The sequence below is a fragment of the Typha angustifolia genome, chromosome 12 (assembly GCF_048772165.1).
Source record: "Typha angustifolia cultivar Huaian chromosome 12, ASM4877216v1, whole genome shotgun sequence".
NCBI lineage: Eukaryota > Viridiplantae > Streptophyta > Magnoliopsida > Poales > Typhaceae > Typha > Typha angustifolia.
This window is the reverse complement of record NC_133250.1, coordinates 276443-293959: the sequence shown is the minus strand read 5'-3', so window position 1 is coordinate 293959 and position 17517 is coordinate 276443. Positions and strand designations below refer to the sequence as shown.

At 37.9% G+C, this 17517-nt stretch overlaps 4 protein-coding genes and 1 non-coding gene across 6 annotated transcripts; 2 read left to right on the top strand and 3 right to left on the bottom strand.

Annotated features, from left to right (window-relative positions):
* Positions 1-515: 515 nt before the first annotated feature.
* Positions 516-8793, bottom strand: LOC140772406 (protein transport protein SEC23 D-like). Of its 2 annotated transcripts, none has more exons than XM_073114465.1 (14): positions 8401-8793; positions 8214-8306; positions 6655-6708; positions 6371-6543; positions 6001-6187; positions 5687-5832; positions 5453-5607; positions 4870-4951; positions 4662-4777; positions 3522-3617; positions 2440-2563; positions 1801-2075; positions 1123-1337; positions 516-966 (listed from the first exon to the last, which is right to left on the bottom strand). In XM_073114465.1, the coding sequence occupies exons 1-14, from the start codon at positions 8726-8728 to the stop codon at positions 740-742; spliced, it is 2271 nt and encodes a 756-aa protein (XP_072970566.1). In that variant the 5' UTR covers positions 8729-8793; the 3' UTR covers positions 516-739. The 2 variants fall into 2 exon arrangements, with proteins under 2 accessions (XP_072970566.1, XP_072970567.1); XM_073114466.1 differs by having other exon boundaries at positions 8214-8279; positions 8401-8792.
* A 105-nt stretch (positions 8794-8898) lies between these two features.
* Positions 8899-11362, top strand: LOC140772160 (uncharacterized). The gene is made up of 5 exons (XM_073114085.1): positions 8899-9016; positions 9572-9596; positions 10573-10647; positions 10806-10910; positions 10988-11362. Exons 2-5 carry the CDS (start codon positions 9573-9575, stop codon positions 11102-11104), a joined length of 321 nt encoding a protein of 106 aa, XP_072970186.1. The 5' UTR covers positions 8899-9016; position 9572; the 3' UTR covers positions 11105-11362.
* Positions 11363-11868: 506 nt separating this feature from the next.
* On the bottom strand, positions 11869-13544 carry LOC140771652 (uncharacterized). Its single transcript, XM_073113231.1, has one exon. It carries the CDS (start codon positions 13287-13289, stop codon positions 12090-12092), a length of 1200 nt encoding a protein of 399 aa, XP_072969332.1. The 5' UTR covers positions 13290-13544; the 3' UTR covers positions 11869-12089.
* TRNAC-GCA (transfer RNA cysteine (anticodon GCA)) lies at positions 13507-13578 on the top strand. The gene has a single exon. It is a non-coding gene; the product is annotated as a tRNA-Cys (tRNA).
* A 107-nt stretch (positions 13579-13685) lies between these two features.
* LOC140771653 (alpha carbonic anhydrase 1, chloroplastic-like) lies at positions 13686-15662 on the bottom strand. The gene is made up of 6 exons (XM_073113232.1): positions 15503-15662; positions 15117-15334; positions 14681-14787; positions 14395-14497; positions 14119-14301; positions 13686-14030 (listed from the first exon to the last, which is right to left on the bottom strand). The coding sequence occupies exons 1-6, from the start codon at positions 15570-15572 to the stop codon at positions 13881-13883; spliced, it is 831 nt and encodes a 276-aa protein (XP_072969333.1). The 5' UTR covers positions 15573-15662; the 3' UTR covers positions 13686-13880.
* Positions 15663-17517: the final 1855 nt, after the last annotated feature.

Genomic DNA, 17517 nt, shown 5'->3' with positions numbered 1-17517 from the left:
CACTTAACTAGCACCATCATCCTATAAACTTACTTTCATTTCTTTATAACGTCTCACTAAATCCTGATGTGATGTCGCTAGAATTTGAATTCAGACGCCCGCATGCAACATAAACCCAATTGAGCTCAGCTTGTAGGGTTATTACTTCATCTGTTTCTATTCTTCATAGTTTAACCTATATTTAAGGCTCCATCTAAACTGATTCAGTTACCAAATTTTTTTTTAAACTTTTAATCAAGTTTACTCTTAAAAAAAATTAAAACTAAAAAATAAAACTAATTAATCGAGCTTGAAATTTATAATCAAACAAAACAAGGCCTAAAGAATCTCAAGAAAAAAAAAACCTACCTTGCTAGACCATTGAAACATTAGTAGTCAGCATGCACAAAGTGAGCAACAACTTTTATAGCAAAATTTAAATGGAAGATCATTTTCATTATTTATCATCCATAGACAGTGAGAAAACTATAAAAATTACAGAAGGGGAAACAAAAGAGACAATGAGACACAAAGAATGGACGTAACCTCACTCTTGCGTTCAATTGGGATAATTTCTATCAAAAGAAGAGTCTAAAAAATCTTAAAACCAACAAGTCCTTAACCATTGTTTAATGGCAATAGATAACACTGGTATAAGACATGAAATTACAAGAGATGACAAAAGGCAATATATGGAGATCCTCTTATGCACTTGTTAATAGCTTAACATTCCCAGGTTGCTGGTTGATGCATGATAGGTTTATGAATTAGGCAGTTCTTTGAGGTACTCTGCTACGTTTCTGTTAACTTCTTCAAGAAATGAAATAAAACCTGTGGCACCAGGAAGTCCAGATCCATCAACATCCTGTTCTTCGATGAGATAACTCTCAAATGCTCTTGCATCATCATGTCCTCCATGGATAAATACAAGCTTAGGCGTGATATTCCTCTCTTGCTTTAATCTATTGATCGTCGTCCGAAGAAGGCCTACAACATTACAATGGTTTACTCAAGTCACAAGTTGCAAGTTAAGATTCTTCCAACTCATATATTTAATGCTACAAATTATTACTTTTGAGTATGATGGTCGGTTGTACCATAATAAGAGACTAGAAGAGAAAATAAATATAGAATCCAACTTACAATCATGTGGAGGAGGAAATGGAAGCGAAGCATCAGCTGTGGGCGAATAATATACAATTATATCTGTATATGCATCAAGAAAGAATATTGGACTTCCGCTGGTTACTAAAGCAGCACGACTCAATGAGTGACGTGGATATGCTTGCTTATCAGGGGAAGCATATGAAGTTAGTACTGGATATATAGCTCGCTGAAGTAAAGATGGCTCCAGAGCACTGCATAAACAGCCATTTAAGTTTCTTAAAAAGTGGCACATTACAATTCTTCAAAGTTCAAAACTGGATGTATCCAAAAAAAAAAACAGAAAATATATAAAATAATATATGCTAAAAGGAAATTATGTTTGAAACCAATAATACATCAAGATGAAATACCAACAGTCAGTTCATACTAGTAGGGTGTGCCCCAGTCGCTGAATACTCATTACTTTATTGCCACATAAGATGTCTTCTACTGACCTAGGAGAATCTGAACATAAATGAGTAAGATACTACAATGTTGAAAAAGTCATATGAAAAGAACCTTCGACTGTCCACACATACTCAATAGTACCACAAGTAGTGCTTAATAACATTATCTATTCTTTTGAGAAATCCGCTCTACGTTCTTTTCTGGAAAAGGGCATAAGACAATGCAGTAAAGTATGCAGAATTTGAAACATTTCAAAATAACAGTCACCTGAAAAGACATTGCAAATATATCCTATAATCTGGATGAACACCATCTTCATGAAGACGTAGAAGTGGATTCCGTAAAAGAGCATATACAAGCCTAGGTAAAGACTGCAATTGTGGGCACCGTGAGAAGGCGATATCAACATGGGAGAGTGTGTTTCCCTCTTCAAATTTGGCAATCTTGTATGCATCATTGTACTGAGCTATGAGAATGACCAACCAATCATGGAGCAGTAATTTTCCTTCTCTAACTCCTTGCTCCAAGGTAGCTAAAATAACCTGAACTCAGAAAGTGGCGGAATAAAGTGAAAAGATTGTCAAATGGGACATGCAAAACCTACAAGTATATTGTTAATATTGTACTTCACTACCACAAATTTCCTTTTTTAGGATAATGAATTTAGAGCCCATCAATATTCAAATGTTGTGAGTAATCATGATAAACTAAAATCCAAATTAATGTGATACAACAGGATTCACTATGGTGCAGGGAAAATGGTCACTGCGAGAAGAAAGTTTCACAATTTTTTTTAGTGTTTCTACCTCAAAAAATAGTACAACATATATGATGCCATCTTAGTTATTTCTCAATTGTCTAAACAAAATAATAACTTTTAACAAACAGAACATGGCAATAGTGTACCTTGTGAACAAGGATAGACAAAACTACTTCAGCATCAACACTCTCGTAAAGGTCAACAAGAGCTGCAGCTACACTGTACTGCATTGTCCGAATCCTTAACCGCCTCTGCAGGGAGTACCTAGATCTGTGCATAGGAAGTGTCTATATAAGGTAAAATTTTTATCTATGATAACTGATAAAAGTATATAATATTAAGTAAATTTTATGGTTAAATGTATAAGAGTTGGACTATGTTACAAACTTGGAACAAGTTTTAACACCACTTGAGCAATTGCTTGTGCTTTGGGATTGTAAAAACTAAAAAGACTAATCTAATTGCAAGCTGAAGATAGAGAAGCTTTCAACTGTTTAGGAATTGGGTTTTCACTTTTCAGGATGCCAAAAGTGCACTCAATGTTAAACCTTTCTGAAAAGATTTAACACAAAATGTATAGTTCAATTCAATCTATAATATTGATTAAATGTTAGTAAAAGGACAAAGCATGCATGCTGAAAAGTAGAACCAGAAAGCTGCTCCAGAGTCACTAATCTGCATAAAACTGTTACTAAAATCTCCATAGAAAGATTCTATGAACCCATGAAAAGTGCATTTGAAAAATCCACAACTAAAAGAGTTATTAGCAATCCCCCAGACACATTTTTAATAAACATTTCATATAATCCTCCAAGCCTTCTCTTAAAAATCTGGGGTTGCTAAAGTCAATTTTAAATTTGAGAAGGCTCCTGTAAGAAGCAATGGGCTTCTGTGAGTATCAAGTTCGTTGCGACTACACGAAAGGACACAGTTTTCACCCAAGATAACCAAGGGCTTTCCATGAAACCTACAAAGCTAGCCACTAGCTAGCGTTACCTATCACAGTGCCTGTAGTTTAGATTAACTTGAGTGACCCTCCAGGGAACATAGATATTAGATACAACAAAAACAGGAGTCGTGACAAAGTAGTCAGGACAGGAAATTGCCAATAAAATAGCTAGAGTGTCTCTATAATCTAAATTATGGTAGCAATTACTGTAATGAAATGTCTGATCAGATGCAGACAGTACTCTTAAAGACTTATCTTGGATATTTGGCTAATACATACCTGGTACCAGAATTCAGCCCAACAGTCGAGGTTTCCTCACAAGGCACAATAATTGAATATTGAAAGGCAACTTGGAGGAAAGGAGGTTCTGAGTGCCTGCAAGCAGCAAAAGAAAAGGAGGAACTTTGAACATTATGATATAGTGCATAGCAATTTAGCAGTTGATTTCACCCAAGAAGAAAAGTTACATGGAAGCCATAACAGCTTGATTTCATGTTTTACATATGCAATCTTAACGCAAGTGTTTCGCCTATGGGTAGTGTCCAGGAGTTCCTTCAATAAGGAACAGGGCTTAAAATTGAACCTCATCAGCTTAGAATGGTTCAAGAAAATTAACAACTTCACTTAATGGGGAAACAAATATCAACTTCCATCAAAATGGAGCCTTTAAAGTAACAGATACTGATTCAGACTTCCTTGATACATTACTCCCTGCTCACATCCTATATCATACCTACCATTTTTTTGTTTTCACTTCGATAGCTAACAACTTCTGTGTTTGTTCTTTGTTGTGCAAGGGAAATAAACCTAGCATGGCCTATATTGACCTTTTGAATACTAAATGACATATTCACCTTTTGACTTATTCTTTCTTGCATGATCCCCATTTATGATTATTTCTTTCTTCGCTCTTTTTTGTTATCTGTCTATATATAGGACTAATCAGATTTATCTCTAGTAAAATATTATCCAGGATGAGGATTATAATAAATGGTTCAACCTCACTCTAAGAGCATCTCTGCAACAACATTTGAGAATATCAATGCTAGTATACTCTAAATTTATGTCTATTCAGACATTATCCAGGATGACATCTATTATAAACAGTTGTCTCACTCTAAGAAAGTCTCTCCAACATTTGACAATTTCAAATTTTCAACGCTCCTTACCAAAGTATACTATAGCATTAAATTGCACCAGTTAGAGGTTATTGCACAAAATTCCACTAACTCTCCTGACCAGAGTACATGCACATCAAATTCACTGGTTTTAGGCTAAATCTTTTTGCATCCATCTTCAACAATATATACTAGCATAAACCTAGTGTGCTTGTTGAGTAACTCTAAATTAAGTTAAAACTTAAAGAAAGGATATCAAGTCACGTTTATGGATTTTATCCTGAAACTGATATTAATTTACCTGGAAAAGCCAGCATTGTCGACAAACTCAAAATCATAAGCATAAGTAGCAAAAGAATCACAGCATATGACGTGTTGTACATTTTCATATTGAGGATCTGGAAAGAAATGACCGTACTGCCAAAGACAAAAATGTATATATGTCAATAGCACGTACAAGTCAGAAAAATAAAAAATTACAGAAGAAAATTTCCAGTTTGAGTATATACAGCAAAAGCAGGTCTGAACTCAGAAGATGTTCTTAATCGCAGTACACAGCCAAAAGCATATGGACGGCTCAACATCCGGTATCTGTTCAAAGGTTCCAATAAGAATCACATACCCTCTTAATGCATTATAATTCAAATGACCACAAATAAGACCTGTAAGGTTTACAAGAATAATACTATGCTAACATTTATACTCATTAGCATTAAGACATTAGTTCCAGGCTGGAGAAACATAAGATACTCTTTTGCCCTGTAGAACCACAAAGTATTATATACATGGGCCATGATTCTAGGATTTACTTTCATGGTGGATCTTACATGGATAATTATCTCTCTACATAGATACACTAATGGAAACCGCCAATCAAAATGGTTTCCTGCAAACAATGTAGAAAGTGAATCTCATGAAATGACTCCATGTCTCCATCTAATTATCTATCACTTACAGTAATAACTTGTGAAGTAAGAAAAAGGTAAAACAGCTGCTAGAAGGCCAAGTGATTAAAACAGCTGTTACTTGACACGACAAAAAGTTACATGGATCCAGAATGCATAACAAAACTGAACTCCTCAATGAACTTACATATCCTGAGGAAGTGTTGAATCATCTGTACCAGAATATAGAAACAAAGATCCACCACTCTCAATACTGAGAAACTTTAGGGAAGCCAGATCTGTATATTCATTTGTAATAGCAAATATGTCCACACAAACACCTGATTGAACAGCAATTGCAGCCTAATGATTTGACAGTCAGATGATATTTACAAAATACTTACTTCATCTAGATATTTGATAAAAAGTCTCAACGACTGACCAGATCTTTGTAGAATGATGTTTGCTCAGGAAGCAATGCACGGTCAGCATCTTCTCCTTTACTAGCATACTGATCTCCATATCTTCTTGTGTCTAATTGCCCAGCTCCATAATCAGGTGCACCAGATAAAAATGCAAAGATCCTAGCTGCTCCCAGAATTGATCATGATAAAGCATTACTCTTAGTGTTCCACGTCCCACAAACCAAAAAAAGCCAGTGCAGGAGCTAAATAAAATAATGCATACTTGCCAAACAGATTATAAAAATTCATAATTAGCATTAAATGGTGATATGTGATTTGGGCTTTATCGTACCCAATGCAAAGGTATTTCCATATTCTGAACTCAGGTAATTAATAAGAGCATCCATTGCTACTCCAAAGCCCCGGCCACTGAGCAATATGCCATCTAGCGCTTGCCCAGCAGCTGTGGTTCTTTCCCAGGAAGTGGTGGGTTTCAGTGTTTCAAGTGCTGCAGCAATACGATCCTTACAACTTTCAACCTGTTACAAGTAATTGAACATCATGAAGTACAGGAAATATCATCATTTTCTGATGACCAATATAGAAAATTATAATAAAGGGAAGTTCTGAAATATTGAAATAACTTGCAAATGCAATAGACTTTGCAAAGTTAGTTGACAATTTAAAACAGAAATCATTCTTGGAATTGCTTATAAACATACAGGAGCCAAAAACGAAAGCAGCGGCATGGCATCTTCAAGATCTATTGTCAACCGACCATCTGAATCTGGAGGAATGAAGATATTTTTTACTACAGGTAGAGGTCCTTGAACATCATATAACCCTATCTTGTGGCTGAATGTAACAAGCCCAAACAACGATCCTGGAGCCAAAGCTGCAGATATAAAGAAATCAGAAGTATAGAATTTAGTTCCAATAAAACTGACTGTTCCAGATTAGTCATCTTATGAAAACAATCAGATTTGCCACATTCTTGACACATCACCTTCAAGAGCTGCTAGAAGAGAACTTTTGACGAGCTCTAAGAACTCATCAGATGCTGCAATAAGATACAAAAATATTGCGAATATCAGCAACTAAATAGTAGTATATGAAAGCAATTCATTCCTTCTTCCTAATTCTATCTTTTATTATGATTAATACTGCATATACTCTGAGATAGTCATACAAGTTGATGGTATACATAAGAACAGATAAATATCAGAAACACAAAATACCATTGTTCAACAGAGGAGCTTCTTAGCTATAATTAACAGAACACAACATGTCAGTGGAGGCATTAAACATTTCATATATATAATATATGCCTATACTAAATCTAAAATGTACTCGATCAGACAAAAATTATCACCATTATATGATAAACATGTCTCCTTAAGTAGTATATGATTAAATGTATCCAATGATTGTCATGCCGGCACAGTATTGACATGTGGCATGGCTCCCCTCATCTCGTGCAGAGAGCATCATCATCGTCGCGGTCCTCTCTATGGCGATGAGTGTCATTGCAACGCCGTCAGCCTCGTCGTCGCCCTCAATTTCACACCTCTCCATAGCTTGTTTGCCCTAGGTAAGAATGAAGAAGACAAGGCCAAAAACAAGGGCGACACAGTATGTCGTCTCTCTCTCTCTCTCTTACATGGGGCCAGCGGTGAAGCCTCAATTTGTGTAGCATGGACGACAAGTGTCGTGGCACATGCCATGCCGACGGATAACCAGCACAATAATCATTAATATATCTCACAAGTAAACTACAGTAGCCTCTTCTTGTGAGATAGACTAGCAAATAAAATAAAATAAAATCTTCATGTATGGAATGTAGACTGGTTCAACGGTCATCTCAAATCTAATTACCGAGAAATGGAATGAGCTTTCCAAAAGTACTTGACTAACACATTGATCACAAATCATAAACTTGTAAAGCCAAGTAAATATTTCATCCCACATGGGACACAAATATCACTTTTTGAGGTTCTGCAGGAAAATGACATGTCTTCAATTCGGCCATTGCCAATACAATTCTAAGGAGAGAAACTGAAATATTGTTTGTTGATAAGGGTACATTCTATAACTTCAGCAAGAATTAACTTATCGAGCACAATCTTTTGATAACGAAGAACTTATGCTGATCTCTAATTATCATAGTCATGCACGCTAATCATTATAATGATCCCTTGATTTCTTTATATATCAAGATGGAAATTCCTCATCGTAGGTATAAAACCTACCCAAAAGAGATGTATAATATCTTAACTGGAAACTTCACAGTAGTTTCCAATGGAAGGAGGAACGAATAGAGAATCCAAGCATGTTCTACTAGAATAGGATATTAGGTAAGGAACCAAAGCAGGCGTTACAAATCAATCTGGTTCCTTCTCAGAGTTCTGTAATATTCTCCAGTTTTGACATCATTCCGACACAATCACAGAAAACAAAAATATTAACAGTCTACGTACTGATGAACTTGCCATTTAAAAGACAACAATTCAAGAAAAGCACACATTTTTTTTTGAAAAAAAAAACCAATTAAGTCCAAGATCTTACATGACAAATCCACTGCTGCGACGTAGACAGGCCGAGCCAGCATCCCCTCCCTCTCAGATCCTTCCACTGAAGAGCACAATTCTCTCATCAGGCCTTTCTAAAATTAAACAGATCCTAAGAACCATCTAATTATACATTAAGATGCAAGAAAGCCTAGAAATTTCTTCAACAGACGGGACTATCTCACCTGGAATCTCGAGATCGATGAAAGATGAACACATCTCGGGGCAAGATCGGGCTTGCGAGTAGCGATCGATGGCGATGGTGGAGAGGCCATTGAGGGCTCCACAGAGAACGCAAGTCCACGACCATTGATCGAGCTCGCAGTACGTATTGAAGTAACCGTAGCAGTTCTCGCAGCGGGGAAGAAGGTGGCCTTCCTTGCCATGGAGCGGCCGGTTCCCGAGCTCGTCCGCGGAGGAGAAAGGTGCGACCACGACACCCCATGGGAGCCCGCACGATTCTTGCAGCTCCGAGTCCACCGGAAAGCGGGAGATGGTCGGGCGCACCGCCATGGAAGCGACCGAGCTCTGGTAAGAGGCGAGGTGGGGCGATCGAGAAGAGGATCGAATTGAACTTGAGAGTTGAACTCGAGAGTCGTAGGACCCGAGCCCAATCAAGTTGGGCCGCATCTGGCCCATTTAGAGCCTAATGGAGATGGAGTAGCCTAAGGGGTATTTCCGGAAATCTGAGGTCTGCGAGGAAAACGGCAAAACCCCAAGCGCACATAGGGTTTCTCGTTTGCCAATAGCATCTTCCTCTTTGCTCGTCGATCGATCGTTAGTCAGCCAGAGTCTTCTCAAGTGAGTTGCTCCTCGTTTTCTTCTGTTACTCCTTTGAATCTGTTGGATGATTGCTCGTTTCATGATCTGCTCTCCTTCTGTTCATTTCTACGATTCAATTAGGGAAATTGTATGCTTTTTACCCTAAATATTAAAGATTCGTAAATATAGTTGGGGAGATTATTAGTATGAAATTGTTCCATACGCTTCCTTGTATTGGTATACATAATTGTCTGTAAGATTGTTTTACACTGATACTATATTATTTCGTGTTACTGAGTTCATTCACCCTTGCAACACGCCAATACTTTATAGCAATGGTTTCAGCATCTTAGGAATAGGTTCTATCTTTTACAATGTGATAGTTTGCCTTTTGAGAAGAAATGCTCCTACATGTCGAAATACATTATATATTATAGTAGCCTTGTATGGTGTTATTTATTGTTTTAGTTTGCTAATTGTCCTTTGATGTATATTAATGCGAGATTCTGCATACATTACTACATCTATTTGCAAGACTATAGATATACTTGCGTTCTGCATCTTCTAATGTAGTCCCATTTCTTTTCTTTGCAGGATGTCAATGGAGGAGGACGCAAATGTAGGTTCTTTTAACTTAATTTTGTTAGATAGGAATATCACTTTGCACCTCCAAAGATAGTTTAAAAGTAACATACAAGATGCTTGATGTAACAGTAATACTTCTCATTTAGAAAGCAAATGGAAGTTTTATGGACTTCAGATCATGTACTGGTTGGAAATTGTCTTCTTCTCTGGTCCTTTCTTATGTGACAAGTTCAATCACTAGCAGCATTTTTCATGTTTCATTGAAATTATATGAAGTGCGACATTCATGAATCTTTCCCCATTTATCTTTTTATTTACAGAAAAGAGATTGAGAACCAAAGATTTATTATTTGACCACTTATTTTGCTGCAAATTAATCATTTGCAAGATTAAATAACTAGAAATCAATCTCTCACATACAAAAATGCAGAAATTTTTGAGGTAACCAACCATTGCATCATACTCCAATTATTATTATATCCTCCATATTTATATATAGGAAATGCAGGTACTTCTTTTAGGTAAACAACTAATTTGGCTACTATAAGTTACTTTTTTGAGAGTTATGATTCACAATCGAGGTCTTGTCATCCGTTTCAAGGTGATGCTAAGATATCTAGGTTTCATCCTTGGATTTGGACCAGTGTTTCACTAGAACGTAATATATTAAAATTCATATTGTACATGCTAAATTATCAATATCTACTTTTATTTGTCCTTTACTTTCTTATAAATTTATCAACGGACTCTAGTTCACAAAACTGACAATCTTATCATTTTGAAATATTTGTTAAAAATGGAATTGTGAAATTTTTAATTTAAATCTTAAAATTTAAGTATCACTGAAGGTTGATTACGTTCTAAGCGTATTCATGGATCCTGTGGTATGATGAGGTTTATATGTAAGTTCTAATGATAGGATGAGGCACATTATTGCTTAAAATATTTAGAATGATTTTGTCTCTTGTTTTCTAACTTCATCTCCTAAAATACATCTTATTTGGTGACAGGGGAAGAAAGAGGAAGAGGAATTTAGCACAGGTCCTTTATCAGTTCTGATGATGAGCGTCAAAAATAATACACAGGTAAGCCCAATCTTCTTTTCTTTAACTTGTGTATATGAAAGATTGCTGAAGCTTCTAGGTGAATGCCGACATAAATATTTCTAGCATTACATCTGCTACTTATTTCCTTGCAGATTTCTTACTATTCTAATGTTACGGATTGTTCCCTGCTTCCTTAGGTGCTCATCAATTGTCGGAACAACAAGAAGTTACTTGGTCGTGTCAGGGCTTTTGATCGTCACTGTAACATGGTTCTTGAAAATGTCAGGGAGATGTGGACTGAGGTATGCCCAAGCTCATCAAGCAATTTTTTCTACATTTGTTCTTATTCTAATGATTAATATGTTGGCACTCCATGCAGATACCAAAGACTGGTAAAGGCAAGAAAAAAGCACTTCCAGTCAACAAGGATAGGTTCATCAGTAAAATGTTCCTCCATGGGGATTCCGTTATAATTGTCCTACGGAATCCTAAATGAGTTGATGCCTTCTTGGAACCAGAAATATAGCATGTTCTGTCTATTGTCTCTGCTCTAGTTGTAATGATCCTTCCTCTTTAATATGTCTAGATTAACTCTGCCGAAAAAGAGAAAAAAGAGTGCTTCCTCCTGCCTGTGCCTGTCTGACTTTTTATGTAAAATATGTCTACAGCCGCATGTTGACATGGCCTATACTTTTCTTTGGGATGGGTGGCTTTTCTCATCGAAATCCTAGTGATCGGTTTACGGTTTCCACAATTGCAAAATTGTGCTCACAATTCTAGTTGGTTGGATGGTGATATTCTTTTAGTGAACTTATTGCTACATCATCAGTTCTTTTCTGGATTGGAGTAGCAAGAAAGGTTTCTCAAAGCTTCCATTTTAACATAATTTGTCGACTCGATGAATCTGAATGAACCAATCTGAGCGACAGCAATGGTTAAAGCGGTATCGTTATAAATGTCTCCTTTTCTCCTCCATATCTAAACCTGATTGCTAATTGATAAGAACTCAAGCTGATCTTTTCCGTTGAAAAGATATATAAGACATGAAGGCTATTAATTATACTTCTACTGGGTGAGCTCTGAGAGCATCAAAATTTGAAAGCTGTACAGGTTTTATAGAGTGCTTATTTAAGCAAATTATTTGCAACAGGAGCTCCATGCTCCCAGAAAACTTACATCAACTTCATTGCAATCAATAGAGGATAAAATGTAATATATTAACAACAACTATGTAAGAATAGCTTCATAAAAGAGATGATTTCTTATTAAACCAAGCAGCAGCACATATAGGAAAAAGTTCTGCTTTCCTTTTGAATCAACACCATGGAACAAACAAATAGCACAGGAACATGTAAGAAGAACAACAGCAAAGTAAGAAATTAATAAACCACATACAAGCAGCATATCAAAACATTAGGGTGGACAGTGATCAACCCAATTTGACTGTCTGGTGATCTAATTAGACCTCAAAGTGAATCTTTTCAGCAACAGACAGGGCAGTGTATCAAGCCATTCTCATTGCACACTTCACACTTGACCATCTTCTTCTCCTCCTCATTCAACACCTTGCAACTTCCATTGCAATCCATGCACATCACAAATCTCACTCCTCCACACCCCTCGCACCATGTCTTTGCCCTTGGAATCCCTTCCAACAATAACCCAAGTTTGCCTTCCTCTTCCAACTTTAAGATTTCCTCTGCTCCTCCTATCAACCTTCCCTTCACAAACACACTAGGAACTTTTACTTGCTTCTTGTCCATCAACAACCTCAGTTCCTCCCTGTAGCCAGAGTCCATGGAGATGTCCCTCTCCGCGATTTCGACATCGTAAGCTTCGATAGCCGACCGGACGGCATTGCAGTCTTCGAAGGTTTTCCTGATTCCTCTCAGTGTAGTTGTGTACAAAACTAGAGAGTTCTCCCCCCCGGGAGGACACTTCTCCTCGAAGGTCTTGAGTAATAGATCGCAATCGCGGGCCTTTCGGGTTCTGGGTTCTGATGCAAGCACCACCTTCTTGACCTGCTCTCCTTCCTCGTGGAGCTCCTTCTCGATCAAAGCGAGGAGAGCCGGGTCGAACAGCGGGCTCAGGCTCCTCCGCGACGAAGAAACTCCGGAATCCGCGCCCAAATTTTCAATTTTTGCACCACCCAAGGGGCTATTTTTCCTCGACATCCTCGAATTGGGCATCCCAGATTTCGAATTCTCCGTCGGACTAAACGGCCGTAAGACTCGATTCGGGTCAAGATCGCACCTTTTAGTACTTTGCTGAAGTGGGCTGTTCTCTTTTCCCGGAGTCCTCGCCTTCTTCTTCCTGGGAGACGCCATTGCCTTCGCCGGCGACCAGAGATGGATCGAGACAAGGGGTTTCGTGGGTTTCTTCAAAGGAGACCAGATGGGTGTCTCGTCTTCGAGATCCTCCATCAGTTTCCACGCATCGATGACCTCGGGGGCTTCCTCCTTCACAACCCTCTTCTTGTATAGTGGAAGATTTAGAACTGGAGGAGGCCTTGGTCTCCACTCCTTAGCCACAACCTTCCCTTCTTCTTCCTTCCCCTGGGGATCGAGGTTGAGGACCCCGTAGGTGGTGGAAGTGAGAGAGACGACGTGGTTGAAATGGTCGAGGCGGATCTCGCCGTCGAGGTCGGTGGTGGCGTGGAGTTTGGAGGAGATGCAACCCATCGATGCTTCTTCTCTTGATTTCCTTAATCTTCTTCTCTTTTTTTCGTTCCTCAGTGGAAGGGGCGGAAGTTCTTTTGAACTGTAACGGTCATGGGGGTTCTGTCCTTTTTGTGTCTTTCTACTGCGTTTTGTAATAATTCTCCCCAACGGTCCGAAATGGGGGAGATATTGGGTTACACGAGTTTAAATTTTTAATACAAATTGTGCGATACATCAAGGGTCCATAGCTCAGTGGTAGAGCATTTGACTGCAGATCAAGAGGTCACCGGTTCGAACCCGGTTGGGCCCTTATCTTATTAATCTTCTTTTTTTTCCTTTCTTTTCTGCAAATTAGATTTTTGCCATTTTAAGTACTCCTTGCTGATAGTCTAACATGAACGATACAAACACATAAGATAGCAGTGAGAATAGATCTTTCAATGCTATTCTGATCTCAGAGAGACAGAAAGATTACAGAGCTCAAGTGAACTTGTCTTGAAGAAGAAGAAGAAGACCCTACTTCTTGATAGCAAGCATAGTAGTAGAAAGTTTCAGACACAATCCATCCAAATCAGAAATCTACCCAGTTGGCTACTACTCATAGTACGTACGTTAATCAGAATTATTTCCCACACTTCCGGATCCATCATACAGCTCGACTGTCCTACCATTCAACGGCTGAATCGGCCTTGAATTTCTCCGGTACTCCTGCTGCAGAGGAGCTCTCAGAGCCTCTGCTTGTTTCTTGCTCATCTCTCTCACCTGTACCAATTAAACTTTGTCAGTGTCAAGTATATATATATATAGAAGATATAGATATAAATGTGATGAAGTTTTTAGAGTTATAAACCTTGCCAACTACGTTCCATATGACGTTCTCAGTGCATGGAGGCGTGGTGAGGGATCCTACATATCTGAAGTACTTGTGAACGCGGCGTCGTAAGGCACTTATGTGCATAGCTCCAATTGCAACATGAGCTGCTTCATCTCCTGAGCCAACTTCCTTAGTCAATTCAGCTACCTTGTCCTTGATCTGCAATGTTAACAGCCAAGCCACGCCAATTCATTCAGTCATCATGAGTAGAAGTAGTTTGTTGACACAGAGTAGAGGGTAACTACTACTTACCTGGTAAAGTAAAGGATCAGGATGCCCATATTTGTAGAGGATTGCGACGACAGAGATATTGCCGTCGTCGCTCTTGTGAACCAAATGGAGCTCCACCGCGAACCTGTTGATTTTGCCATAATGAGATTTTGCTTTTCTAGTTTAGGCTTTGAAATGCGATTCTAAGCTTCGTCTGGATGATCAATTTAGAAGTTTTCTTCTTCTTCTTCTTCTTCTTTTTGAACTATGTCAAGTATGATCAACTGTATCTTTTGCATCTTATGTTCTTGGAGAAGTTAGTGCATACCTTTCACCATTAATGGTGTGCTCAGAAGGTGAGTGCCAATGCATTTGTTTCAGAGTATAATTTTTTCCATTCACCATCAGAGCTCCAACAGAAGCATCGTATTGTAACTGGAAAAGAAGAACACATGTGTCTCAGCACTGCAGCTACCCAATTCCAAGAACTAAAGAAGAAAAATATTTCCTTGTAATCATAATAGTACACAATTATGCAGAAAAGAAGCCTTAACAGCAGAAGATACTCAGATTTTTCTTTTATAAAGGAGTAGCAGCATCTTTGTCCAGCATTCCACTTTTATAAAGTCACTTAGAAGATCAGAAGATACAATATCTCGTAAAATATAAATATTAAACATGCCACTTGATGTTGCTTTCTTATCTACTCCAATGTTCTACTGATCTTGAGAGAAAGAACGTATCAAATAGAGAAAGAAACATACCGCAATGTTGAAACCATTATCGACAAGGGTTGCATTCGAATCGACTGCGACATAATCCCTCTCAAGAGGTTCCAACTTTGGGTTATAAACCACATCATCATTCTTTGCAATGTTGATTGGAGACTGATGAGTGCCTTTTGAGCACAACACAAACTCTGGGCTCAATCTTCCCCATTTGTCAGGACCAATTGCTCCACTGTATCCAAATCTCGCAAAAGCTGTCCAATTGAAAGGAAATCTTTACAAGTGAGAAGATAAAGAGAAATGAGGAAGGAACAACTAAGTAATCATAAGTACTCTAATTTCCATTTACTTTCTGCCTTATAATCCATTCACTACAAGAATGCATTCACCAAATGAGAGAGAGAGAGAACCAGAATCCCTACCACGAGCTCTTGCAAATGGCACAAGAAAGGAGAGCATCAATAGAACAAAGATGGTACTCTGGCCAGCCATTGCTAGAAGGGAAAGGAAAAGATTGGGTTGGTTTAGCTCAAGCTAAACAAAGTAAATGTTGTAGGATGTGGCTAGTGGCAATGCTTCCCTGCAATATATATAGACTCTAGAGTCTAGACTACCTTGTATAATGTGGTTGTTACTTCATTAGTTTGGAGTTAAGATAGCTAGATTACAAGATTATCATGAAGGATTAAGGACTAAACCGGGTGTTTGTCGCTGTAAATAGGACCAGTGAAAAGATTCCAAGGTTCTGCATGCTATATGCATCCTGCCAAAAACAATTTGCCATCATCCATCAGCTGCAAAAGAGCTGAATGATTTGATGCATGATCAACTTGAGGGGAAGATATCTTAACCTTATCGCCAAAGGCCTCGTACGATTAATAATTTCCAATGTTGGGTATGCTCTTTAAAATTCTCATCTTGTTTAAGAGGTTGGTTTGAATGAGACTGAGAGGGAGTGAGAGAAAACTAAATGAGAAATCTAAACAAAATGGAATGTGTGGTATCTATCACAAGGCTCTTGACTTATCTAAAAGTTTGGACGGTGTGGGACTTTACTTTTGGAAAGGCGATCGAAAAGGGATCCATCTCCATTAGAACTTGCTAGAGTTGCTACTGGTAGCCAAACAAAGCTAAGCATTGTGGAATGTGGAAGGATAAAAGTAGTGGTATGGAAGAGAGTGGCCACACCCATGCATGGAGAATATTCTTCAACTCTGAGAACGCCATGAGGGAAAAATATTCAACTCTAAGATGTCCATCTGCCAATCTCCAGCAGCATAAATGCTTCTAGTTTCTCCACGTACAATTTTTTTGTGCATATACTATTCTTGCAGTCCACTAATGTTGGACTCACTGTGACCTTCAAAAAGAAACTTATTAAGTTCATCAATAGAAGTGATTGGAATATGTGTTCCATTACGATCAGACCATACGGATTAAATCGAGTCTAGTTAAATTAGTTACTTAGTTTTATCTTTTTATTTTAAATTTTAAATAAATAAGATAATCCATGTGTAGATTCGATTCAGGGATTGGTTACTTAGCCGGTTATCTAGGCTACCTCCACCTAAATTTTCATAATCATTCTATAAATAATTTGCTCGTACTGGATAAATAATTTAATACTCATCTCTAATTTCTCTCTCTATTTGTCCAGAGTATTAAGTTCGTATCATCCGAAGATAGGTTCCAAGATTGAGCTTTTGTACACACTTTAAAAAATGTATCTAATGTAAAAAATATATATGTCTAAGAGCTCAATTAATTTTTCAATTATGAAAGCTTCGTCAAATTTTGTAAGATATTTGCCTCTCATTGGAGTTAGTTCGGATCATGCAGAAAATGGTCAGCTGTCCGTGGGAAGTTAGGGAATTAGTTACTGAGTGTGCCGCATTATAAATTGTCGTCTGAGTCATGTAAGATAAAAAAGGAACAAAGTGGTCGATTTGGCGAGATCTATTAGACTTGAGCCGACAGACCCACTTCCCTTGGAATTATGTGACCTCGTTTTAGAGGAGGCCGTTATAGGATAGGTCAGCCTAATATAGCCAGCTATTCAAAAAAAAAATATTTGAAGAGGAAAATTTTTATATTTTTTCAGGACAAATGATATTTTCAATGCTAGGAAAACGGCAAGGTTCTAATAGTTGCATCCATGGGCCTTAATTAGGCCAAATGTTGGCCCAAACTAGAAAGATTAACTGGGCCCATCTCCAGATATCTTCGACTTCCTATATTTCTTTTTTGGAATCGAAATAAATAATAATAAAAAGAGGTGTAGATTTATAAGAAAGACATAAAAGCAGGCCTGTATAGTGTATAGTGAAAAAAGAAGGTGTTTTTCTCTAAATATATAGGTATAAAAGGACTCGGTTGACAATATGCTTCTGGTGATCTCATCTCTACTTCTCTAGAACATTAGACTCGAATTCGGCGA

What these genes read in the sequence shown, in the direction of transcription:
- LOC140771653 (XM_073113232.1), bottom strand. Translation starts at nt 15,572, where the DNA reads ATGGCTGGCCAGAGTACCATCTTTGTTCTATTGATGCTCTCCTTTCTT. An exon ending in CACACCATTAATGGTGAAAG is followed by an intron (nt 14,498 to 14,680) that starts GTATGCACTAAC and finishes CAAAATCAACAG; the next exon opens with GTTCGCGGTGGAGCTCCATT. An exon ending in TATGGAACGTAGTTGGCAAG is followed by an intron (nt 14,031 to 14,118) that starts GTTTATAACTCT and finishes TAATTGGTACAG; the next exon opens with GTGAGAGAGATGAGCAAGAA.
- LOC140771652 (XM_073113231.1), bottom strand. Translation starts at nt 13,289, where the DNA reads ATGGGTTGCATCTCCTCCAAACTCCACGCCACCACCGACCTCGACGGC.
- LOC140772406 (XM_073114465.1), bottom strand. Translation starts at nt 8,728, where the DNA reads ATGGCGGTGCGCCCGACCATCTCCCGCTTTCCGGTGGACTCGGAGCTG. An exon ending in AGTTCAGACCTGCTTTTGCT is followed by an intron (nt 4,778 to 4,869) that starts GTATATACTCAA and finishes TGTCTTTGGCAG; the next exon opens with TACGGTCATTTCTTTCCAGA. An exon ending in ATTTCCTCCTCCACATGATT is followed by an intron (nt 967 to 1,122) that starts GTAAGTTGGATT and finishes GTAATGTTGTAG; the next exon opens with GCCTTCTTCGGACGACGATC.
- LOC140772160 (XM_073114085.1), top strand. Translation starts at nt 9,573, where the DNA reads ATGTCAATGGAGGAGGACGCAAAT. An exon ending in GCGTCAAAAATAATACACAG is followed by an intron (nt 10,648 to 10,805) that starts GTAAGCCCAATC and finishes CTGCTTCCTTAG; the next exon opens with GTGCTCATCAATTGTCGGAA. An exon ending in TCAGGGAGATGTGGACTGAG is followed by an intron (nt 10,911 to 10,987) that starts GTATGCCCAAGC and finishes CACTCCATGCAG; the next exon opens with ATACCAAAGACTGGTAAAGG.